The sequence below is a fragment of the Gossypium hirsutum genome, chromosome A13, assembly GCF_007990345.1.
Source record: "Gossypium hirsutum isolate 1008001.06 chromosome A13, Gossypium_hirsutum_v2.1, whole genome shotgun sequence".
Lineage (NCBI taxonomy): Eukaryota > Viridiplantae > Streptophyta > Magnoliopsida > Malvales > Malvaceae > Gossypium > Gossypium hirsutum.
The window spans coordinates 103,933,281-103,959,936 of NC_053436.1; the positions used below are offsets into that span (position 1 = coordinate 103,933,281).

A 26,656-nucleotide genomic window follows, 5' to 3' on the forward strand; every position below is an offset into this window, starting at 1 on the left:
TTTTGAATGAGTAAATTTGTATGTGGTAATTGAGCAGTAAGACTGTAAGTATAAGGTTTTTGCATGAGATTGTCAGCAAATTGATACGATAAGTCTTTTGTATGTACTAGAGCAGTAATAGTGAAGTTATGTTTCTAAGTCGTGGTCGTTGCTGGTTCGAGATGGATATTTAGATCTAGAGTTTCGAACTATAGTAAGTAAGAATCAGGTGAGTCTATACTCTGACTATTGCATGTATATTGTTCATACTAAAGTATATATATATGAAAGTGATCAAACTGGAAACTAGAAATTATGGATAGTATAATATAAATATGATACTTATACAACTATACGAATAAAGTTATGATTAAATAAAATATAAGTTAGTCTGCTTGAAAATAAGTTCTATGGGAAGTATGATGAATGTTATGAAATTATGAAATCTTGGATTTGGGATGTGTTTGGTTCGTAGAGTTTGTAAACTGAGTCGAGTAACTGTTGTGGTAAATAAAGAAGTCCGTCAGGACTGTAAACACGAACTCTAATATGAAACTCTAAAGGAAAAAGTCCATGGCCTTGGCATACTCTGAAAAAGAACTATTGAATGACATTTTATCTAATGGGGTTCTTTGCATGTCCTAGGACAATGATGGACAAACCTCACTCAATGTTAGTTTAGACATATCCATATTGCAAACACGTCAGTTTTTGGATGCCTATGTGGAATCCTATCAGCCTTTGTGGCATACTCTGACTAGATTGCTTTAGAGTGTATTCCATAATAAGGACCTATGGCACATTCGGTATATCATTTGTTGGTCTCTAATATGTTCTATGAAGCCTGTTGGGTCAGTAAGCAAAAGATTTTGTATAATTGCCTATATGGCATGAACTGTTAGGTATGTCTGGTGAGGGTTGAATCTGAATGTCTATCTCTATTGTAAAATATGAGTAAAGTCTTTTATTTATGTATTAAGTTAGGCTAAGATGAGGTATGAATATGTTCTGGGCTAAAAGTGAATAAATCTTAATGCTTTTGTGAAAAAGAAAAGTGTATCTGTATGTTAAGAAGAGTATCCATCATAATGATCTATAAAAATACAAAGTGAGTGGTATTTTATTATCTTCTAAAATTACTTTGAATCTGAGTTAATGTTATATTGAATTATGGGATTATGATATAACATGATATGGAATTCGTCAGAATGGTCTATATAGAGATTTTTCAATATGGATATGTGTGCTACTGAATAAAGGTAGATACGAGTATGAATTGATGGCATTAAATTTTGCGTAAGTATTCATCAAACATTCATGTATCCACCCGTGATAAATGTCAGTGAACAACTATTTGAAATAAGAGTATGAGTTAAAGCATGTATTGTTGGAAGTGATTTTTTAGGGTATATTGTGTTAAGAAATTATTGTGGGATAAGAGATTTATGAAATGTTTGAAAGGATTCCTCAGTTAGTTAGATAAGGAAGACTGAGTATGATAAAAGCATGATAGTTGCTATGTAAGAAAATGGTAAACTGTGGTGTTATTCACAGAAATAAATGACGCAGAATAATTAGCACACAGTAGTTCCTACAAAATTGCAAGTATCCATCAAGAAATTATTATTAGCATTTTGGCCTTAGCGGGGTTCGAACCCATGCCCTTATATTGCATTTCGGGTAAGAACAGTACCATGGTACCACTTGGTTCTATGAGCTTGCAGTCATATCTCTACCAATTGAGGTATTCTCTAAACTTCGTGAACTTCTCTAGGATCTGCTTGAAGTATGGGAAACAAAATCCCTACGAGGGCAATACCTTCTATTAAGAATTTGAGACACTTCAAAACAGATACTCGCCTTCAACACAACTTCTTATTGTTTTCTAAATGTTTGCATATTTTTATTTTTCAAAAATAATTTTTAAAATTTTAAAATAGAAACGTTTTCTTTAATATTTTTGATTTTAAAATAAAATGATGAAAAAAAACTCTATTTCCTTAAACTAAATGGATCATAATTTTTTTAATTAAAAATAACAATAAATTAGTGCTAATAATTGTACCCATATTAACTAACCCCTCGCTAGTTAACAAAATCATTATTTTTTTGAAAGCAACAAAATCATTATCTATTAATATTGTGCTTTACACCAAAAAGAAATGGATAATTATTTAAGAAAACAAAAGGAGGAAATCATTAACGCAATGATTAAGAACAGTAAACAAAACCAAAAAAATAAAAGCAAATATTTCTAAGTGGTTAGCAAAACCCTTTTGATATTGACTTCTCTTTTGTTTTGACTTCTTCCTACACTTGTGCTTTTTTCATTCCATTAGTGGATTAGTGGTCACCGACTTCATCACAAATAATTAGCTCTTTGCATGTATATATGTATTTAACAAAATAAAATAAAACAAGAAACATCACCTTCTAATTACAAAATTCAAATAATAAATAGATTTATATTTAAAGATAATTATTTAATACATTGATAATATTTTTATAATAATAATAATAAAGAATCAAAAGATTTACAACTTGCATAAATTTATCTCAAAATTAGCACAATAAATTTTCGATAAAACCGGATAGATACATAACTGCCCAAGCTGAGCGGGCACCATCTCCCGGAATACATGCTTCACCAACACTTGCCCAACATCATCACGTAACGCACTAATACGGCGCACCAACTCAAAAGGTCTCACACCGGCAGAGGGATCATTAGTCAAACTCACAGCCTGAGTGCAATCAAGTTCAACCAACAGCCTACTGAAGCCCCTTGATCGGGCAAGCTGCAAGCCATCAGCAATGGCCCAGTGTTCAGCTTTGCCCAAATTCCGACAGAAATCGAGACATCACTGGCCAGCGTCATCTACCATACTATTTAATATCCTTTTGTAAAGAGATCTATCTACCATACATACAAAGGACAAAATCCCATATTTAAGAATTGTACTTGTACCCCATTAACCAATCTCTCTATTTTATAAATAAAAAAAATTATATAATAAGTAAATGCCACTTTTCAATTTATTTGTTTTAATTCATTGGAAATAGATGTCCATCTTATTTGCGTCATAATGGTCTGCCTTAAAAGTGCATCACATTATCATAATGAGCAAAGTAGTTGAGACATTGACTCATTCTCAACATACAAAAGTTAAACTTTTCATCAAACACTTGATGGGCAATACATCCCCCATTAAAGACGTTTGGTTTGATTTTGCTCCCCTTTCTATTTCCCCTTTTTAACTATACAGTATACAATGAAATATTTACTAGCCTAAATCACATTTGGGATGATAAACATCTTTAACCATCATGTCAATATACAAGTTCATTATTTTTTATTTATTAAACATGTTAATATTGAATTTTTTTACATTAAATTCACAACTAGCATGTGTAATTTATATTGATGATTTTGATCCCTAACTTTAGACAAACGAAGAATAATATTTAATAAAAAAAATGAAGGCTACTTATATCTATAATATATATGGTTTGAATAATTTAGCTATAGCATTTCGATTTAATTCGTAAGTCGCGATAAAAAGTAAAAAGTTATTAATATAAAATCACTTTGTTAACGAGACTTTAGCATAGTTAGTAAATGTAAAAATTTTGGATTTTGAGTATCTTAATCTAAACTCCACGTTATATGCATGAACCTATGAATTTCATAATATGCAAGTTTTAATTCAATTAACTCAATATTCGTCAATTAGATTATAACAATTTTTATTGTACGTCGATTGTACTCCTTGAATGAATAAATAATAATTAACCTTTTAAATCTTATTATTTATTTTGAGCAAACTCGTATATATGTTTTATTAAATTTAAATTAATTTTTAATTTTAATTTATAACTAAATAAAAATTTAGTCTAAACAAATCAATATATAATTATTCAATGGGTATAGAAAAATATAAATTTTAATTTTAAAAATTTTCTCTCAACTACCTTTTCTAGATCTCCTGCCATATTAAATTTTGTGAACAAAAATTTGTGCGCTACCATCAATAATAATTGACTCAATTAAAAGGGTAGCATATTTGCATAAATGATCCATGGCATAAAATGATTAATTCTAAAGGACCATGATCACAAAACTAATTTATTACAAACCTTTTTTTGGTAAATAATTTATTACCAACTTATTTTTTTTGAAAGGACAAACTTTTAATTCTTACAAAGATATGTATATAATTGGTCTTCCTTTTAGATCACATATTTATATTTGCAATTAAATCATTTATATATTTTGCTTTCATGATTTTTCGGTTCGTTTTTACGCGTCATATGTCTCATTTATTTTATTGTCATCATGATATATGTCATTTAATTTTATAAAAAAAGGTTATTATAGCTTTTTATTTAACATTTTATCTATTTTAGTCCTTAAATTTGTATTATTTATCAAATCACCTTCAAAATAAATGGAAAGCTTAATGTACGTTAACTTTACTGATATAACATATACGTGGAGTGTCACATCAATAATAATTAATTTTTTAAATAAAAAATAAAAATTGTTAAAATTGTTTTTAATTTTAAAATAATTAATTAATTGCTAACGTGAAATATTTATGAATAGACATGTAGATGTCACGTCAATAAAGGTAACAGAGGTCAATTTTTTTTTCTATTTTAGGATGATTTGACAAATAATGCAAGTTAAAAGGTTAAAAGAAGCACTTCGGATTACAACATATCATATATAAACCGATATCAATTCCCATATTGAGAGGGACGAATCTCTCTTTTCCTCCCTTCTCCACTCTAAACCCTATGACCACCTCCATCATCAACCTCATTCTGACCACCATTCACAACGATTCTCTGCCTTGTGTTAAGTTAGGTGAACTGCCAATCACCATTGCAACTCTCTATTGTTTAACTCTCGCATCAACACATTTGTATAATTGCATTGAATTAAAATTTATGTATAATTTTTAGATTTATTCCTATAATTTATTTTGTAAAAAAAAATTTTTAGTCATTTTACAATTGAATTAATACTTAATTAATTTGTAATATCAGTTCAACAATATTTTAAATATAATTTAGATAAATTCTTTTGACTTTCTATAACCTACATTCCTAGTAAAATGTAAAAAAAAAACAAAATTTTAAGTCATCGGAAATACTTGTTTTAAATATCAAAATTATAATACTTTTTATTATAAATCTGTCACATATTTCATATTAGATAAAAAAAAGTTATTCAATGTATTTATTGAAAAATATGTTTCTAGAAATAGACAATTCATGAATAATTTTTTTGTTAATCAATAATTTAATGAATTAAAAAAAAACAAATTCATGGAGAATTATTGATGCAAAATATACATTGTATATGAAAGAGAAGTCGAGTCGGATATGAATGGGGGGCAAACTGACCCAAATGCCCAACAAACCAAACCCGACGGGGCCCACGTAATATAAAATGACAAGCTAACCCACACTTCAAAGTCCAGAGTCCCTTTTTAGTAGTTTAGGCGAAAAACAAAGGGTATTTTAATAATTTAAATGGAGGGAAAAAACGCGCCGGATAATATGCATCGTGATTGCAGATCAAGCGAAACAGGTTTTGGCCCCACCTTGTTCCTTTTGTCGGTCTATACTCTTCCTCCACTTAACTACTTGTAAATTAAAAATAAAACTAATACATAATAGAAATTATTTTATATATCTTATATCAAATCGCTCCATTCTATCCAAATCTCCAAATTTTGATTTAATAAATTTGAAATTTTTAATTTTATTTATAAAATTAATAATTATATTAATCCATTTAAATCCAATTTACACTTAATTAATTTGAATAACTTGAAGTTGATTAAAACTCCAAATTATTTGAATTAATAATAATATTACATGATTGTAAAATAAATACAGAAAGACTCGATATTAATTAACTAAAATTAAACTCATTTAGTAAAATTTAAAAGTATATTAGGAGTTTGATTTTTATAAAAAAAATCACCAAACATATGTTTCATTTATTAATTATTATTGTATGTTTTTTAGTTATCAATGAATTCTTGATGAAAATATAAGAGTCAATTTTATTTTTATTTTTTAAAGTATTTATCGAAGTGAATTTAGTAATTAATCATTCGTATTCTGTAGACCCATTAAAAGGTTAGATATTGATTACGAGTTTTAAAATTGCTTTCATATTCAGAGCGAAGACCGAACTCTCAATAATTTGTTAAGATATAAGAGACTCTTATCATCTCACCTAACTCTCGTAATTTTCTAACTTAAATTATTTGAGGACAAATTAGGTAAATTAAGTATTTAATTTAATGCTTATAATAATGAACTCATAGTTAATAAATTTTAATGTGTTATGGTAACTTATTTCCCATGAATAGGATAATATTTTATTAAAAAATGGTAACATTCGTCAATAATTAATGTTATATGCAGAGTTGAAACATCTGCATATCATTTCATCAAAAAACTCGAAAATATTTTATTAGGTCTTGTTTGATAAGTTTATTAAAAAAATTAAATATTTATTATTTTCCCACACCATTAATAATCTGATAATAAGTATTATTTAATGGAATTCTTCGAAGAAAGTGTGTAAATGGTATGTAAAAAATGAGCCATTTATTATTTAATGAATAATTTTTTTATCTATTTTATTTCCTTTAATATCAAATAAACTTCTAGATTTGAAATTTGATTTTCTTTAAATATTTCTAAAAACAAGGATAAAATGTTAAATAAAAAATCATAATTTGAAATTGATTTTATTAAATATTTTAATTATATTTTAAAAATAATATATTAAACATTTAAATTTTCAACACTTAAATTTTTTAATTTATCAAATAGCACATTCACGAATGTTTTTAATTTAAGTTTAATTTGGATGAGAATTATAAATAAATAAAAATTAAAAAATAGATATATATATTAATTCTTTTAAAATGTATCCAAGCACAAATATAGTGATATTGCCTAGAGTTGATAGCCTATATTCAAAATAATTTCCCGCGTGACTTGTTAAATATTAATTACTATATTATTTCTATTAATATTGAGTTTGGTGTCGTGAATCAATCAAACACTTAGATAATGATGAAAATGATCTTAAGTAGTATTCAAGAAGCTACTTAATAATTAGATTTGGGTGAAACTGTTTGTAATTACATAATAGTGACATATTTGGATAACCATTATAATTGATGGATCACATCAAATTGGATGTAATTGGAGAACTCTAATTACACTTTTCAGTTCTTAAGATAATGTGATAATTGAAGTAATTATGTATGTAACTACACCCAAATCTAGTTTTTTTTTAAATATTTTTATACAAATTATAAAAAAATTATATTATAAGTATAAACACGTATGAGTGTTTGAGATGGTTTAACAAAAAAAAATTATATTATAAATCCTTTAAATATTGTATTATAAAAATAATTTTTGTATTTAATAAAATTATCACAAAACGACATATTATTTAAATCTTAAAAAAATTCTAAAATTATGACAAAAAAGCTTATTATAAAAAATAATTTTCATGCAATAAAAGTGTTATAATATATTTATTTATAAAAGGTTATGACAAAGAAGTATGTACATAACTTATTTATGTGTCCAGGTTATTTATTATAAAAATAATATAATCAATCATAAAAAAATGTTCTAATTTTTTATCTTAACTTATTTATAAAAAAAATAACTTTATTGAGTTATGGGAAAACTTTATATTATTTATAAGAAATGTTGTGAAATTTTTTAGACAATTTATAAAACTTTTTTTTACGAAAATTATATATTATTTTTTACTTTATTTAAAATTATAAAAAAGATATAACCTAAATGTTTTTTCAAATTGAGTTTTTATAATTAAATTTGGATTGTGAACTAAAATATTATAAGTTCAATGCTAATTATGCAAACAGAAAGAAGCTTTCTTATACCATATCATAAGATACACCAGACAACTCACAAACTTTTTAATTTGAGACATTCTAGGTTTCGAAATGTGATTTGAGAAAACACTTGTTGTAAATAAATATTTCTCATATTAACATAATCTTAGTATAACACAAAAAATAAGGTTTGATTGTACTAACATATTGTATATTTTGTAATTTCAATTATAGATGGAATTGAAATGATCCATACTTCAAATTGTATATAGAAGAAAAATATATCGATACTATTAATCATGCAAGTTCAAATTCAGATAATGATAAAATCGGTCAAGGACTAATAAATAATGATAAGGAGTATATGTTGTTAAATATTAAAGAGAGAATAACCCAATACAAATGATGATTTGATTTTAATTTTTGTTACTTGTTTAGAAATTATTTTTATCATACCAATAATTTTTATAGCAATGATTAATATTTTTAAAAAATATAAATTATGCAACTGCGTAATTACAATTTATACCACCAAACATGACATAAAAAATTACAATGTAATTATATTATGTCACTAACAAATATAACTAGTGCAACTTAAATCAAAGATACATTTAAGACGATAAACATCGTTAACATCAAGTCAAGACATGATATTGTTTATTACATAAATTTTTTATTATAAAATAATACACTGATACACTGATATTATTATAAAATAATATATGAATTAATCTTAACCACGTTAACTAAAACCGCTAACGAATCTTTAAGTAATAATCTGATAATTTTTAATTTTACGGGAGAAATTTGAAAACTGACATATGACTTGTTTTTATTATTATTTAAAATCAATTTAAAATATATTAATGTATTAAATACTCTATTAATGTGTTAAATAATTATTTTTCATATTAATTAAAAAGTAATATATTGCGGTCCAATCCAACTCTTTAATCTCTCACATTTACAAATTTTTTTGTCATTTTCTTCCTTGAGGGAAAAAAAAAAACCAACCCAATGGAGAAACAGCTGCAACAATCAGCAGCTTCCTCTGCTTCTTCATCTCCACCTTGTTCTTCTTCTCATATTTGGTTCTGCTGTAAACACTGTCTTTTTTCTTTAGCTTCAGCTCAAATGGTTAGGTCCACATCTTTCTTTTCATCGTGATCTCTTTGGATCAACAATCTATATACCCTTTACTGCTATCCCTCTCAGGTACATTCAACATTCTTTTTTTCTCTTCTGAATCTTTAGATTTCCTTTTTCCTTTTCTGAATCTCTATATCACTGTTCAACATTTTCCAAGTTCGTTGCTTTCTTGATTCTTGGTCAAGAAAATTGGGTTCTTGGTGATGCATTGTAATTGTTATTCCTTTATTTTTTTTCTAGGTGTTTTCAACCTAATGTGCATTTTATCTAAAGTTTTGGGCTTTTTGTTTGTTTAGTAAATAAAAATGTTGGTTTTTTAAGCTGATAACTATGTGGTGTATAAATTATAACAACTACTTTAATCAGATATTTCTTTTCTAATTTCTTTTTACTGTTCCATTTTTCTCTTCTATTCTTATGTTTTTGTTGGTTCTTATTTGGTCTTTAAATAGAAAGGTTTTAAAGCTTAGTACAATTAAAAATGGTTGCTGTGCTGAGTTATCAATTCATGATTTTGACTAAACAAAATAATTTAACTTGATGGGTTGTAGAAAAAAAAAGGGTTTAAAAATTGCAAGATGCTGACATTTTAATCTTTACTGTACCATGAAATTTAAAACTTCCTAACATTGTTGTCTGAAATATTTTTGAACCATTGCTTATATTAGTCCCCTTTTCTGTCTGTCATATGTTGAATGTTGATTTTCATTTTTGTTAAATTGCTGAATTGGTTTTTCCAATTCTAAAAAGCTGGAATCTTTTTCTCTTTCAGTGTATAAATTCTTTGTTTCTTATTTTGTCTATGTTTCATCTATGTTTTGTTGTTAGCGATTCACTTCTAAGAGTATGCATTCAAGTAACTGGACAGATAGTGTAGCATATCCCTTTGCATCTCCTATGTTACTTGACTTGAGTGTCGGATCCAGATATGTTCCAATTTTATTTTATTTTCCACTTCTTTGGAGGATCCTTAGAGGGTCATATCCGATACCTATGTTTACTCTAGCACTTCAAGCAAAATGAAGAGTCTGAGCAAGATACTGCATCTCTATCATTTCGGAATGATTCATGGATATCTAATGTGCTGACTTCTTTTTTGGTCGAATCTGGAAAAATGAAGTCGAATACATCTACCACATGGAGCAGTATGAGGTACTAGAGCAAATTGGGAAGGGAGCTTTTGGTTCAGCTCTTCTAGTGAGGCATAAGCATGAAAAGAAGAAGTAAGACTGCGAATAAGACACATTGCCTTATGTCAATTAGAGTTCCTTGATTGACTCATTTGTGTCAATTGATTTATCTTTTTCTCTTTTCTTTGGGAATGATAAGGTATGTGCTTAAAAAAATCCGTCTTGCTCGCCAGACCGATAGGTCAAGAAGATCTGCTCATCAGGAGGTTTGTAATTCCCTGATAGGTCTTTTTAGTTCCTTATATTCTTTATGCTTCTTTTATGATATCTAGTGTTGCTGATTGTAGGCCAACTGCTTGTTTCTCTGGTAGGAACTTAGTTTTAATCAATCTATAGACTAACATTTCATGTGGTTCATGTAGATGGAGCTTATTTCTAAAATTCGAAACCCATTCATTGTGGAGTACAAAGATTCCTGGGTAGAAAAGGTATACTTTATTTCCACTATTTCCTGTAATATCTGCTCTGCTTGGTGGTGTCATTTTGGACTTTCTTTTTATTGTCTCTTATGTTATAAACCTCTTGCTGATTTGTCCATATCATCTGAATCTTTGCAGTGATCTATGGCCTAACACGGGTTCTCGTTTGTCTTTGTTTTCAGGGTTGTTATGTGTGCATTATTATAGGTTATTGTGAAGGAGGAGACATGTAAGTTCCTTTTCTTGCTGATATCGAGATATATTTCTGTAAGTTGTTATTAAATCATAATACTATTTTCCTTATAAACCAGGGCTGAAGCTATAAAGAAAGCAAATGGAAAGCTTGTAGGAATATTCTGTAAATATTTTAGGAATATTTTGTAGATATTTTTTTTATTAAAATCCCTTATTTTAAGGGATCATATCTCCTATTTAGTATCTTTCCTAACTTAGAGTTTCCTAAAGTAGTGTCATAGGTTGTATATAAAAACTCTGATTTATGTTCTATTTAGTATCAAATACTCTGATTTCTACATGGTATCAGCTTAGGTTACGATTTCTTTTTCAACCTAGACCATGTCCGAAACTCCTTCTCCTACTTTGGAGATTACTTCAAATCCAGAAAATTTTTCTGGTTCCGATGCTCCATCAGATTCGTCTGGTCTGACTATCACCTGCCATCGATTGAATGGCAACAATTTTCTTGAATGGTCCCAATCAGTTAAGATTTTTCTCTTGGGTAGAGAAAGATTGGACTACGTTACTGGTGAAATCAAGAAGCCTGCTGTGACTGATGCTGGTTTTGCTAAGTGGATGCGTGACAATGGTCAGGTTATGACTTGGCTCCTTAATTCCATGACCCCGAGTATAAGCAAAAACTTTCTTCTTTACACCACAGCCGCTGAAATTTGGAGTGCCCATAGTGATATTTGGGGCCCTTCTCGGGTGAAGAATGCTGATAATTGTAAGTGGTTTATCACTTTTATTGATGATCACAGTAGGATAACTTGGACTTATTTGCTGAAAGATAAATCTGAAACTGCTAGTGTTTTTGTGCAATTTTATAACATGGTTCTCACTCAATTTGGGTCTAAAATCCAGCTCTTTAAATCTGATAATGGCAGTGAATTTTTTGCTAGGTCTTTAGGTGATTTTTTTAAGGAAAAGGGCATAGTTCAGATTAGTTCTTGTGTTGGAACCCCACAGCAAAACGGCGTTGCCGAAAGAAAAAATAGGCACCTTCTTGAAGTTACTCGTTCTCTTCTATTTACCACTAATGTTCCTAAATATTTGTGGGGGGAAGCCTTATTAACTGCCACATATTTAATCAACCGGATGCCTAGTAAGGTTTTAAAATTTCAAATGCCTCAATCTATATTTTTGCAGCACTTTCTTCATTTTAAGCCTATCTCCTCCATTCTGCCACTTAAAATTTTTGGCTGCACTGTTTTTATCCAAAATATTGCTCCTAATAAGTCCAAGTTAGATCCTAAGTCTTTAAAATGTGTATTGGTTGGGTATTCTTCACTTAAGAAGGGTTATAAATGCTATCATCCTCCTTCTAAACGATTTTTCACCACTATGGATATAACATTTTATGAGCAGGATTCCTATTTCACTCAGGCTGAAATTCAGGGGGAAACATGGAGTGATTTTCAGCCACAACAGGTATCTCCTTCTAATCTTCATTCTCAACCTTCAGAATTGCCATCTTGTTCGCCATTACCTGCAGATCTGTCACCTGTGAATGCTCCCATTGATTCTCCTGTAGTACCTATGACTAATTCACCTACACCCACTTTAAACACTCTTCCTGAAAATACACCTACTCCAATTGACAGTCTTCAAAAAACACCACCACCCAAACAGCTTCGTGTCTACACAAGAAAAAGAAGACATATCCCTGAGACTGTTTTGCAATCTGATTCTTGCCGAGAATTGGATTTGGGTCCAGCTGCCGAAATGGAAGAAGAAATCAGTAAGTCCACTACTCTAGATGACTTTCCTATTGCTATTAGAAAAGGGGTTAGACAGTGCACCAAGCATCCTATTGAAAAATTTACTGGTTATAATTCATTGATGCCGTCTTTTCAAGCATTTACAGCAACTTTGGATAAAGAACAGGTTCCCACAAGCATAGCTGAAGCTCTAAAGGATCCAAAATGGAGAAGGGCTGTTGAAGAGGAAATTTGTGCACTAGAGAAAAATGCTACTTGGAACATTACAGACCTTCCTCAAGGAAAAAAGGCTGTTGGCTGTAAATGGATCTTTGCTGTAAAGTATAACTCCAATTGCAGTATCCAACGATACAAAGCTAGACTAGTGGCCAGAGGTTTCACGCAAACATATGGGATAGACTTCACAGAAACTTTTGCACCTGTGGCAAAGCTTAACACTATTCGAGTACTCCTAAGTTTGGCTGTAAATTGCGATTGGAAATTACACCAACTTGATGTAAAAAACGCATTTCTTAATGGCAAGCTTGAGGAAGAAGTCTATATGCAATTGCCACCTGGCTCAAAGTCTATTGAAGGTAGCAACAAGGTTTGCAAGCTCAACAAGTCTCTATACGGGTTAAAACAATCACCCAGAGCTTGGTTCGAGAGGTTCACTAAAGTCATTCTTCAAAATGGCTACAAGCAGTCCCTTGCCGATCATACGCTTTTCATCAAGGTAACTTCTACAAATAAGAAAGCTATCCTAATTGTGTATGTGGATAACATCATTCTTACTGGAGATGATGAGGAAGAGATTAGCAATTTGAAGAAGTTGTTAAACAGGGAATTCGAAACCAAGGACTTGGGAAAGCTAAGGTATTTCCTAGGAATGGAGGTGGCAAGATCAAAAGAAGGACTTGTGATCAACCAGAGAAAGTATGTACTTGATTTACTCAAAGAAACTGGTTTTCTTGGCTGTAAGCCGGTTGATACACCAATGGAGGCAAACTTGAGATTCAATAAAGAAGATGAGTCCTTAGTAGACAGAGAGAAATTTCAAAGGTTAGTTGGGAAACTAATCTACTTATCCTTGACAAGGCCAGATATAGCTTTTCCCGTAAATGTGATAAGTCAACACATGACTAATCCTACTGAAGAGTATATGGCAGCAGCAAATAGAATTCTCAAGTACTTGAAGAAAACTCCAGGACACGGCTTAATGTTTAAGAAGACACAAGACAGAACTGTTAAGATTTTTACAGACTCTAGTTGGGCTGGAGATCTCACTGAAAGAAGATCCACTAGTGGGTACTGCACTTTTGTTTGAGGTAACCTTACAACTTGGAGAAGTAAGAAACAATCTGTTGTTTCAAGAAGTAGTGCTGAAGCTGAATTTAGAGCACTAGCTTTGGGGATATGCGAAGGAATTTAGCTACTTAAATTACTAAAAGAACTTGGCACAAATCAGGAGGATCACTTTGAAGTTTTGTGTGATAATCAATCTGCCATTCAGATTGCCAAGAACCCAGTTCAACATGACCGAACAAAGCATGTTGAAATTGATAGGCATTTTATTGCTGATCAAGTCAACAAAAGACAGCCACTCTTTCTTACATTCCTTCAGAAGGACAGATTGCAGACATTCTTACCAAGGCTTTGCCAAAACCTGTGTTCAATAAATTCCTATTCAAGCTGGGATTATACAATGTATATTCTCCAGCTTCAGGGGAGTGTAGGAATATTCTGTAAATATTTTAGGAATATTTTGTAGATATTTTTTTATTAAAATCCCTTATTTTAAGGGATCATATCTCCTATTTAGTATCTTTCCTAACTTAGAGTTTCCTAAAGTAGTGTCATAGGTTGTATATAAAAACTCTGATTTATGTTCTATTTAGTATCAAATAGTCTGATTTCTACAAAGCTTTTCTCAGAGGAGGTTTTGTTTTTGTTTTTGTTTTTTTTTCCCTTTCTTTTCGTTTTAATTTTTCAATTAGTCTTCCAGTCATTTCTCATTTCCTCTTATGTCGAAGTTTATTGTTATTTTAATCTCTTAGACAACTTTTATTTTCTAACAATTGCAAGTCCAAATTTTATTGTATCGAAACATGTTTAGAAACTGTGCAAGTGGCTAGTTCAACTCCTGATGGCTCTTGACTATTTGCATGTGAATCATATTCTTCATCGTGATGTCAAGGTTAGTGGCATGATGTTGTTCTTCTCCTGAATGTATTACGATCTTCTGTAATGCACCGAGTTACTTTCTACTGATAATATTTTATTTGATCTGTTTTTCAGTGTTCAAACATCTTCTTGACAAAAGACCAAGACATTCGTCTCGGTGAGTGATTTTACTGTTTTCAATTTAGTTCCTTGAAAGGGTTAGAATTTCTCCTCATAAAGATGAGAGTAAAACACTTATGCAGGTGATTTTGGACTCGCTAAAATTTTGACTTCCGATGATCTCACATCCTCTGTAAGTACTTACATACAATAAATTAAGGTCTCTTGATTTTGTTAATCATAATTCTATATCATTATTCAATGCTTTTTTCTTCAGGTTGTTGGGACTCCGAGCTATATGTGTCCTGAGCTTCTGGCTGACATACCCTATGGTTCTAAGTCAGATATCTGGTCATTAGGTAAACATGCTTCCACACAAAAGAGCAGTCGCCTTTGTCTGTCAATCTCTATAGAATTCCAAGATTTTAATCTTTATATGTGTTTAAATGACTTAAAAAATATATTTTCCAGGATGCTGTATATATGAAATGACTTCTCTCAAGCCTGCATTTAAAGCGTTTGTGAGTTTGTTTACCCTATCCTTTTTACTTCATAACAATTTGCAGCTTGTTGCATATAAATCTTTTAGGTTCTATTATTGCACATAATCTTGAGTTTTGACATTGTGTTGCATCCTTTTCATGAGCTTTTAGGTATAATTAATACTTTGACATCAGGATGTATTTCTCCTTCAGGAAACTTCGTTTAATGTTTAGTAATCATTTTCCGGTTTCATGTATTGTTTTCCTTTTCCTAATAAACTTAAATCATCTCGAACAGGATATGTTGGCACTGATAAACAAGATCAATAAATCAATAGTTGCTCCACTTCCAACGAAATATTCTGGGGCCTTGTAAGCTCGTTTTCCTTCCATGACAGGTGTCATTGTACTTTATTTCTTCTTGTTAAGGGGTAGCATAATAATTGGTTTTTGCCTTGTGAATTTCATTTTCTAATATGCGCATTTTAGAATGATGGTTTATGTTGATCTAACTATTTCTTGATTTCCATTTCAGTCGTGGTCTTGTTAAAAGCATGCCGCACAAGAATCCTGAACTCAGGCCAAGTGTATGTATAACTCTCCTCTAGTCTATGTCTTTTATGTTAATACATAGCATCTATATGAGTCGCCTATAATCTGCTCAAATGTAAGTCCATACATAAATGATTTTAGAATTGGATAGAACGAAACTACAGTTGTTTTAGTTGCCATACTGTGCTTTGTGCCTGGTTTCGGGGCATTCATTCATTTGCATGTGCACATTTCTGCAATTTATGATCTTTCTGATCATCATATCCGTTGTAACAGGCTGAGGAACTGCTCAGACACCCGCACCTTCAGCCATATGTTCTCAAGGCTCAAAATAAAATCAATAATCCAAGAAGGAACTCTTTACCTGTGAATTGGCCAGAAACCAATATAAAGAAAACTAGATTTTCGGATCCAGTAGAAGTCCGCTTCTCTGGTTACAGGGAGAGGCGTCAGCCGTACAGTAATGATCGGACATTGAATCCAAGCATTTCTGGAGCTGAGCAAGATTCTGTTTGCTCTACCAAAGGAAAACATCATGCTGTACCGGGTTATTTAAATCAAAGATTAGAGGATTTGTCTGTTGATAGCAGCCAAGGAACAGTCATTTGCAAGCCAATTACTTCAAAACTTTCTAGTATCACCAAGACTCCAAGAAGTTCTTTGGCAAAAGCTGCTGCAACTGCCAAGAGAAAGACAGAGCCAACAAAGAATCGTGACTCTGTAAGTTCCTTAGAGTTCTCCTTCCTCCCTTTCCCCCGTCTTTTCTTTTCTCAGACTCATGTTCAACACATTCCTCGAGATTGCTAATAATAACCTTTTTCTAGTTTGAAAAGCTGCGGTTTTACTGTTTATCTTGTGCCAACAGTTTCCTGGTTCACGCACTCCGATTAAAAAACCTCTTCCGGCAACTCGGAGGACATCCTTGCCACTAGCAACAAGAACTACAGTACGAGAATCAGCTTCTATGTCTAAAGCTGGTATTCTTCACCTCATACAATCACCGGATGTTTCAGTTAATGCTCCTCGAATTGATAAGATAGCTGAATTCCCATTAGCCTCGTATGAAGATGCATTCTTCCCCATCCACAAAACTTCATCAATATCTGCACAGGGCTCCTCTGGCTTACCACAATTTGTTGATCGTTCAATCACAAAAGACAAATGTACTGTTCAAACAAGTGATCGAGCATCCATTAAGCCCTGTTTCACTGATGCATGGCAGGGAATTCAACGCAGCATGTTTAAAGCTGATGGAGAGAATGCAACCGATTCCTCCGATCAGAATGCCACTGCTGGGGCATCAAGCCGTACCTCATCAGACATACAGAGATGGAGATTTGACCCTTCATCGTTCCAGCAACGTGCTGAGGCATTGGAAGGGTTGCTTGAATTTAGTGCAAGGTTGCTGCAGCAAGAGAGGTATGATGAGCTTGGGGTGCTACTAAAGCCATTCGGACCAGGTAAGGCCTCCCCTAGAGAAACTGCTATCTGGTTGACTAAGAGCTTTAAGGAGAATACCGGTAAACCAGAGGATTAATAATGGTGAACCCTGCTGTCTGTATTATTATCTGTAGCCAAAAACCTGTATCAAATTTTTAGAGTCCGGTCCAGGCTTATCTGATTTTAGGCAATGATTCATATTGAGAGAACCTTAGCAATTAGGCATTTTGGTTTTCAAATAAATGCTAATTCTAAGTTCTAGGTTGTAGTTCCGTTATTTTCTTCGAAATGGATGATGAACATTTCTTCCACGGTTCTACCTATCGGCTTTTTATTTATATTCATGACGGATACGAAAAATGGATGATCTTGATGCTGAAACTGGTATCTTTGTTCCTGTACCTATAGAACTTCCGGTTTTCACTTATCATTGCCATCTCAACCAAGATGAGAAAATATAGAAGAGTTACTTTGTGGTGATAAGAAACTCCCCAGGGCTCCATTCCAACCGTTACACAGCCTAACCCAACCACTGGACAATCCTCACCACCCGTCAAACCACCCATCTCAGACACCTCCAAATACTAGTGCACATTATTCCATTCAAAAGGCTCAGCAGAAGGGGGTTTGCAAAGGCTAATGAACAACAGTAAGGAAAAACGAATTTGAACACAGCAAGATTTGTTTGATTGGACATCAAACCATTGAAAGATAATAAATTTTTTAAATCTTGAATTGCTCTTAATTTAAGTCAAACTTAGTTTTTCCTTGGCAGGTAAATGCTTTTCTATGTTGTTCTGGTTTTTTTTCTTGGTTTTATCCTTTACATTCGACACTCGTATTTGACATGATTACGGAGGTTTTGACTCCTCTAAATACATGGAAAAAAAAATCGACCATGCTCATATCTGATACTTAAACTTGAGTCTAAACAATTATGTCCAAGATAATCTTGTACCACCAAGCTTAGTACTGTTGGAAAATATTTCACTCCAAGCTACAATTTACATCAAATGATTCCAGATTTAGTCTACTTGAGGGCCCATTACTTTAAAGAAACAGAAGTTTAGAAGTTAAGAAAACACTATTAAGTGAAAATGAAACTTTGCAAGAAATCTTCAAGAGAGTGGCAAATGGCTTCACCAGGATGAGTATTTCCATTGCAGGCCTTGGATAATATAATATTATTGCAAAGAAAATATATAAATAAATTCAATGGCAAGAAAAAAAAACATACTAATATACATGAATTAAAAAAGAGAAATAAAAAAAAAGTTACTAGTCAACAACACTAACAAGTTACTGTATAAATTTATAAGATCTTTGGTCTTTTTTTCTGGGGTGTGATCAAACATGGGAAAGGCAAGCAAATGGTTAGTAAACTTCTTGCTAGGGAGAAAAGATGATAAAGGAAAAAGGAAGAATTTGTCCATATCTTTTGATGAAGAGAATTTGGTTTCATCCCCATCCGCAACTCCATCGTCCGCATCTTCGTTTAAGCGGAGATGGAGTTTTGGGAAGTTGTCGAGTAAAGATCGAGCTCATAAGAGTTCCCGGTCACTTGACTCAATGATTGCAACTCCACTTTTGAAGCAAGCTGTATTCAATATGGAGATCCGGCATGATAACACGAGGGTTTTCACAATGGCCATGATGAATTCTAGCAGAAGGAAAACAAAAGCAAGATATGCAGCAGTGGAAAATGCGGCAGCGACCCAGATTCAAGCCGCTTTTCGTTCGTATTTGGTAATGATCATATGCTTAAGTTTTTGAATTCCATGGTTGCAGTGGCCTAATGATTTTTATTGATCAATATTGCAGGCAAGGAAAGCATTGCATGCTTTAAGGGGACTAGTAAAGTTGCAGGCATTGGTTAGGGGTTACTTAGTGAGAAAACAAACAACTGCTACTCTCCGAAGCATGCATGCGTTAATGTCTATACAAGTTCGAGCTCGGTTTCAGAGAATTCAGATGGCTGACCAATCACAACTTGATGTAAAATCCCAATCATTAAGATATGGCAGGTTTCTCCAGGAGATGGAGTTCAAAAGATCACAAAGAGTAAGTTTTTTCCATCATTTTCTAAGCAACCAAACATCAATTATTGTTGCAATAAGTCCAAATTCAACAACTAATTTATCAATGTTATGTGCATATAGGAAGGTATTAATGAAAAACATGGGCTTGTGAAGAGCCAAAACGGTTTAATGAATTATTCACAAATGGAGAGGATTGAGCAAGGAATCATCAAATATTACTCAGGAGAGCTTCCAATCTTAAAGAGGCAACCAAAGCATGAGGAGTTCTCATTCACCACACACAACAGTCCCCGACATTCTCCTCCAACGTCGAAGGCAACGCCTGCTAGATCCTCTTTCAGTTCTCATGATTATCCGTACATGCCGAGTTACATGGCGAACACGCAATCTTCGAGGGCCAAACTCCGGTCACAAAGCGAACCAAGACAACGGCCTGCATTGAACTTCAAAGCCAAAAGCAAGAGAATAACTTCGGCCGAAGAAATGGATGATGATATTCTTCCACGTTATTCATTTTCGCAGTCGAAAGGCGTTGCGGATGAACATCAAGATCCATGGATTGTCAAACTTTATTAATCTACAATTAAACCAAAGGTGGATACCTCTTCTTACAAATGAGGTAAGTCAAGTGTTCACTGCAGTAGGTCCAAGATTGAATCTCTGTCACACGGACTCCGGAGTAAAAGCTGGATATAGGTATATATCCGATACGAATATATTCAGTAAACTTTAATGTATTTGGAAGTGCTTGAAAGATGATATGTGAAATCCATATCTGAATATGTGGTAGGGTACACAAGTATCCAACAATGATACTTCAAAAAAATTGAAGAATTAGAATAATACAGGATTTAACAGATGAAAAAGAATACAATCTTCTGCTTTTATATGAATGAAAAGATTGCAAATACTTTCAGATTCCAAATTTCCATAGCTCATCAGGATAACTGGGTATCCTGTTTTTTGTTTGCACAATCCATCAAAAGTATGAAAGGCAAAAAAGTTATATGAACAGATGATTTAATATGGATTCTGAAAGGGAAAGAAAAGTATACCACAGCCATACAAATATTCATAATCAACATTCAAACTGTGCAGTGTTCATTGTATGGGGAGTCCGGGAGAGCAATGCCGCCCGGAGATTTCAGCCCGGTATGTAATTATGTGTCATGTACACTAATTGAGATATTTTTATGGATAGAATTATATATTTTAATGGATCGAAATAGTCAATATTTTACAAATAGAGATCAATGGTGAAAAAAAGACAAAAATTCAGCTATTGCCAACTGGGACAGAAGCTGAACAAAAAAGCTCAGTTGTTGTGATAAGCCAAAATTTAGGCAACTAGAACTATAGTGGTCCCTCAGGCAATTCAACTGTGTTCTAAGATAATGGAAAAAGTGACACCATCCATTAAAATTCACAGTTTAAATTACAGTTATAAAATTGCATTATATCATATTTAATTATAAAAATTAATGCGATAATTGAAAACAGAAGTTGGGTTCTGGTTGGTCGATTATAAGTTAGTGGCAAATTCACATAAAAGTCGGCTCCTTTTTCATTCTTCATTTTTCTCAAGTCTCTCAACTTCCATACTAAAAGAATTGTTTTTTAGTTTTATAGTACTAAAAAAAGAGAGAACTTTGGAAGTTGAATGCTCCAATAGATTATTTTAACTTCATCTTCCCAGACAAATACTGCTCATTTCGGCATCTTTGTTCTTTAGATTCCTTTTTTTGGATCAAAAAAGGGGATTCTTGCCTGTAATTGTATAAGGAAAGTTAAAAAGTAGCAAAAAATTTTGGGTTTATCCATGGCTTCTGCTTCTTTTCTTTTTGCAGCCACTGGTTTGAGTTCAGTGGGTGGGGTGAAGTCTCCAAGGCACTTTGTGAAATCTTCTTTAGACAACAATGTTTCCGACATGAGTGTTAATGGTAACCTCTATCTTCCTTTCTTTTTTCATGGTCTTTTTGATTTTCATAAGTGTTTTGTTTGTTGAGATTTTCTGGATTCTGGGTTTTCTTCCTTCTGTGATTTTATTTTACCGGAACTCTTTTTTTTTCTTGGTGCTCTTTGCCAAAGGTAGTTTATTTGGGGTCTTTTGGATTCTGGGTATTCTTGGTTTTGTAGACAACATAGTGAATTGTAGCTAATTTAGCTAAATTTATATAACAGGGACTTAGACATGAAATTTTGGGATGCTAAAGTGGGGTTACCGTGCAATGAATTGAAGCTAAACTGTAGGAGTGTAGGGATATATAGCCTAGAATTCTTGTTTGTTATCAATATATGGTTTTTGATGTTTGATAATCATGTTTGAAAATTATTGTTGTAATTTGTAGCAAAAGATCATGTCACCATGGTAGATAATTGGATTTGATTACTTTGCAGCTCCAAAGGGGTTGTTTCCACCTGAACCTGAACATTATAGGGGACCAAAGCTGAAGGTGGCTATTATCGGAGCCGGCCTTGCGGGCATGTCAACTGCGGTTGAGCTATTAGATCAAGGCCATGAGGTTTTTCTTGTCTCTACATACCTATTTTTACATTATCTTAACCAGATTGGCATTTTAATATGATGGGAATTACAAGCAGAACCATATTTTGGCATTTCCAGTTTCTAATAATAATAAAAACTGATTTTTGGAAATTTCTTTCCTTAGATATACATGGTTTAGTGATTTTTCAATATAGTGGCTATAATTTGATGATTACTTTGGTATCTTCAGGTTGATATATATGAATCAAGGTCTTTCATAGGAGGGAAAGTCGGTTCTTTTGTCGATAGAAGAGGAAACCACATCGAGATGGGGCTGCATGTTTTCTTCGGTTGCTACAACAATCTATTTCGTTTAATGAAAAAGGTGAAGAAGTAAGGCTTGTAATAGTGATAGGACCTTCTGACGGTCATTCGACATGTTGTCCCTTCATCTGAATTTTTTCATTGGAAAACATGTTCGACTTAGCAAGGAAATAGGTTTCTGAATATGGGAGCTACCTTGAAGATGGTCCTTTTAGCCATTAGTTGAAAATTTACTTATCAACCTTTTAAGGCTCGGTTATCTGATAGTTTTTGTTTATGTCTACCTTATCCTAGGTGGGTGCTGATAAAAATCTGCTTGTGAAGGATCATACTCACACCTTTGTAAACAAAGGGGGTGAACTTGGTGGTATGGTCTATATTTCACCCTATTTAAACAAATTCTGGGATAATTATTTTTATGTTAGAATCTCACTTCAAATAGGACTAAAAACATATTCTTTTAGCCATTCATTCCCACGATCAGTTTCGTGACTTCAAGTTGTGATGCGTGACTTCAAGTTGTGATGCAGAACTTGATTTTAGATTTCCAGTTGGAGCTCCTATACATGGAATGCGTGCATTTTTATCGACAAATCAGCTGAAGGTTATACTCTTTCTACTACCCTTTTCTCGGCAGTGCATTAATATTCCTTGCTTCCGCTGACTGTTATCATACTTCTCCTGTTTTATCTGCTATAATTGTCAATACTGCTACAATATACCTTTTCTTTTCCTTAATGTAAGTTTTTTTTTTTGTAAGCTAAAGCAAATGATGCTTAAGCTAATCATTTCACTCTATATTTTTTCAAGTGTAGACTTACGATAAAGCAAGAAATGCTCTGGCTCTTGCCCTAAGTCCCGTCGTTAAGGCTCTTATTAATCCAGATGGAGCAATGAGGGATATAAGAGATTTGGATAATGTATGTAAAAACTATCCCTTTCATGCCCTTTTTGGATTCTTGTCAATTTTGAGTCTTTTAAAGAAATCTCTTTATGCTTTTCTATTACTTTAAATTCATTCACATCTTGCAGATAAGCTTCTCAGATTGGTTTTTGTCTAAAGGTGGTACACGCATGAGCATCCAGAGAATGTGGGATCCGGTTGCTTATGCCTTGGGTTTTATTGACTGTGATAACATCAGTGCTCGTTGTATGCTTACGATTTTCTCTCTGTTTGCCACTAAGACAGAGGCTTCCCTTCTGCGTATGCTGAAGGGTTCTCCCGATGTTTACTTGAGTGGTCCAATCAGAAATTATATAACAGAAAGAGGAGGCAGGTATGTTATTAATATAGCCCTACAAACTATTTAGTTCAGATGATGGTTCACTGCTTTATCAGATTTCTTTGAAATGAGTTGACTGCTTCGCTTGTTTAACATCTTTACTTGCCGAAACAGGTTCCATCTAAGGTGGGGATGCAGAGAGATACTTTATGATAAATCTGCTGATGGAGAGACATATGTCACCGGACTTGCCATGTCCAAAGTAAACCTCCCCCAATGTTGCTTCCTGTAATTATTGGAAATTTAGTTGCAATTTATAGATGTTACGGTTTTTAGTTAAAAACTTTCTGTTTCATGCTTAATTTTAAGTTTCAAATCAATGCAGGCTACTAACAAGAAACTCGTAACTGCTGATGCTTATGTTGCTGGTCCGTAGTTGGATCTTCCTCTTCAAAAGTTCCATATTACCTTTATATATTATCTCGAAATGATTCTTAATCATTCTTACTCCGTTGATGGCAGCATGTGATGTCCCTGGAATAAAAAGGTTACTTCCATCCGGGTGGAGGGAATCAGAATTTTTTAATAATATTTATGAACTAGTGGGAGTGCCAGTTGTTACCGTGCAACTCCGATACAATGGCTGGGTCACAGAGTTGCGGGATCTACAATGGGCAAGGTGATTCTTTCATATGTATTACGGCTGTTTTCAATGGCCTAATAAAGTCTCCCTTTGCTTTTGCTTCTTAAAAACTAACATATCGCTTCGTGTGTTCCATTTCTTGGTTATCCTTGACTCTTCAAAAGGCAACTGAGGCAAGCTATAGGCCTTGATAATCTTCTGTATACTCCAGATGCGGATTTCTCCTGTTTTGCGGACCTAGCTCTCACTTCTCCTGAAGATTACTACATCGAGGGACAAGGTTCATTGCTCCAGTAAGGACACATATTTTCTTACTGTTATTACTTCATATATTTACGTTGTGCAAGGGTGTCTTTTTCGGTTAAATATTAGTTGATTTTTGGATTTGGATCTGAAGAAAATTGCGATGACAGAGAAATCCTGAGGTTGTGTATTCCTATAAAATTTTTTGATACTTGATCTGCTCCTCAATTGACCAAAATATCTTATTTCTTGTTTGGCTGTTGTCTTTTCAGATGTGTATTGACACCAGGAGATCCGTACATGCCATTGCCAAACGACGAAATCATTAAGAGAGTATCAAAGCAGGTTGGAAACTTCTAAGGAATCCTTTATTCTTAAGTTAATTGCAACTTTCAAGAGACCGAAATGCATAGTTTTCTTTGTCCGAGTTTAAGTCCATTTCCACTTTCTCAATAGTTAATCCGTGTATGCTCACAAATTGAAGTTGGTCTCAAATAGCCGTGGTTTGCTCATATGTACTCTAGCACCCTATGTTACTTGCACTCAGTTGCAAGTTTCCAGTACGAGTATGTTTAAATTATTCTAAGCTTGTTCATGCATGTCCCAATATTTGTAGAATGTTCAAATAATATTAGTTTGGCTTGCCAGTGGATCTTGTCTGGTTTTAATGGCAGAAGAGAATCAGGAACAACTGGCTGTTAACTTTCAAGACTTTTGCTGTCTCAGGCGACACTTAATGAGATCTAGATGCACTATTATTTACCTTCAATACCTTTGTTTTTTACATCACTTCTCCTGTTCTATTGCCAGGTTTTGACTCTATTTCCATCATCCCAAGGCTTAGAAGTTATTTGGTCGTCTGTTGTCAAAATTGGACAATCTCTATACCGTGAAGGACCTGGTAAAGATCCATTCCGACCTGATCAAAAGACACCCATAAAGAACTTCTTTCTTGCTGGATCATACACAAAGCAGGTAACTTCTACCTTTCTATTGCCATCTTAGACGGGCTTGGTTATCTAATGCTTTCCTTCCAACCCAAGAATTAGAAAAAGGGTGACCAAGTGCCCAACATTTCTGCATTTCTAGGAAGACAAGCTGTTTCTGCTAGTTGAACGAATTTTTTTAAATTGTAGCACAAAGCCAATGTGGGGGAAACTAGGTTAAGGTTCGAACTCTAACATCTGAAATCCCTTCTGGATTTCTCCTATTCTGAAGCTATGGCCGCTTTTGTTTATATATAAAAATGCACGCTAGGGCAGGAGACTGCAACATAAGAACAGGGGAAAGCTGGAAGGGGTGTAGATGTTTGGATTTGAACCTCAAACATACTGAATTTCACCTCTTAAAAGTTTCTATGAACCAATTAGGTTAAACACTGGGTTCGTTCTAAAGACGAGAAATTGATAAATCTAGCCTCCCAGAGAAATTTATGGGGCTCCATGTATAAACACAAAGGAGGCTGTAGCTTATGAATAGGGGAACGCCAGAAAGGGATCCAGATGTTAGAATTCGAACTCCAGGCATTCTAAACCCTACCTCTTAAAAGTCGAGGTATGAACCGATTAGGTTAAATCCTGGTTCAACCTAAAGACGAGATATGCTCGAGTTTCGTATTGACTCCCAAAACTAAGTTACTGTTTTTTGCTCTTCCTGACAACGACCCAATGTTTATAACTGAACAGTTTTCTGTAATATTTTAACCCCCAATCCTGACTCCTAAAAGGAAGGGTTTCTCCGATCTCACGCCAATCCTACCCGACACATAGTTGACTGTGATCTAAACCTTTCTTAACTAAAGAAAGATGGGAATGTTATACATTTAGCATTATATTACTGTTTACAGGATTATATAGATAGCATGGAAGGAGCAACTTTGTCTGGCAGGCAAGCATCAGCCTACATATGTGATGCCGGGGAAGAGTTAGCAGCACTGCGAAAGAAGCTCGTGATGGTTGGTTCTCAAGAACAGATGGAAACTTCAAGTGTTACCGATGAGTTAAGTCTTGTATGATTGTTTATCTGTATAGTAATATACTCAAACCACCTAAAATGGCCGAGACAAGGTGGCTGCTGTTGCCTCCATTCAACATGTTATATAACATTTATATAAGCAAAGGAAGTTATAAGGAAATTACTTTTACACCCTTCCTATTTCCTATGTACATAATCTCAATAGATTTTTCCCAATGATTTTGTTGTTTTTCTTTAAAAAAAACTACGGATAAAGTAATCTGACTCGATTTTGTTTACTGTTCTGTACTTATTAAATGTGAGTAACATTATCCGAATCCAAATTAAATCACATAACTTTTAACACAGAATTCACTTGAAATCTAATGTAAAACGGTTAGC

At 33.0% G+C, this 26,656-nt stretch overlaps 3 protein-coding genes across 4 annotated transcripts; all 3 read left to right on the plus strand.

Moving 5' to 3' along the window:
* The first annotated feature begins 8,857 nt into the window (after nt 1-8,857).
* LOC107893223 (serine/threonine-protein kinase Nek2) lies at nt 8,858-17,653 on the plus strand. Of its 2 annotated transcripts, XM_016818162.2 has the most exons (15): nt 8,858-9,107; nt 10,162-10,264; nt 10,371-10,437; nt 10,594-10,659; nt 10,833-10,879; nt 10,962-10,995; nt 14,704-14,784; nt 14,886-14,928; nt 15,014-15,063; nt 15,148-15,229; nt 15,342-15,391; nt 15,651-15,724; nt 15,888-15,939; nt 16,181-16,624; nt 16,770-17,653. In XM_016818162.2, the coding sequence occupies exons 2-15, from the start codon at nt 10,179-10,181 to the stop codon at nt 17,439-17,441; spliced, it is 1,848 nt and encodes a 615-aa protein (XP_016673651.1). In that variant the 5' UTR covers nt 8,858-9,107; nt 10,162-10,178; the 3' UTR covers nt 17,442-17,653. The 2 variants fall into 2 exon arrangements, with proteins under 2 accessions (XP_016673651.1, XP_040941469.1); XM_041085535.1 differs by lacking the exons at nt 8,858-9,107; nt 10,162-10,264; nt 10,962-10,995 and having other exon boundaries at nt 10,412-10,437.
* A 19-nt stretch (nt 17,654-17,672) lies between these two features.
* On the plus strand, nt 17,673-20,722 carry LOC107894786 (protein IQ-DOMAIN 14). The gene is made up of 3 exons (XM_016820003.2): nt 17,673-19,090; nt 19,166-19,405; nt 19,504-20,722. The coding sequence occupies exons 1-3, from the start codon at nt 18,698-18,700 to the stop codon at nt 19,957-19,959; spliced, it is 1,089 nt and encodes a 362-aa protein (XP_016675492.1). The 5' UTR covers nt 17,673-18,697; the 3' UTR covers nt 19,960-20,722.
* A 127-nt stretch (nt 20,723-20,849) lies between these two features.
* Nucleotides 20,850-26,444, plus strand: LOC107893220 (zeta-carotene desaturase, chloroplastic/chromoplastic). Its single transcript, XM_016818159.2, has 14 exons — nt 20,850-21,323; nt 21,781-21,905; nt 22,119-22,253; nt 22,487-22,559; nt 22,723-22,796; nt 23,008-23,112; nt 23,225-23,469; nt 23,590-23,677; nt 23,801-23,843; nt 23,938-24,094; nt 24,223-24,351; nt 24,574-24,646; nt 25,112-25,276; nt 26,148-26,444. The coding sequence occupies exons 1-14, from the start codon at nt 21,203-21,205 to the stop codon at nt 26,313-26,315; spliced, it is 1,701 nt and encodes a 566-aa protein (XP_016673648.1). The 5' UTR covers nt 20,850-21,202; the 3' UTR covers nt 26,316-26,444.
* Nucleotides 26,445-26,656: the final 212 nt, after the last annotated feature.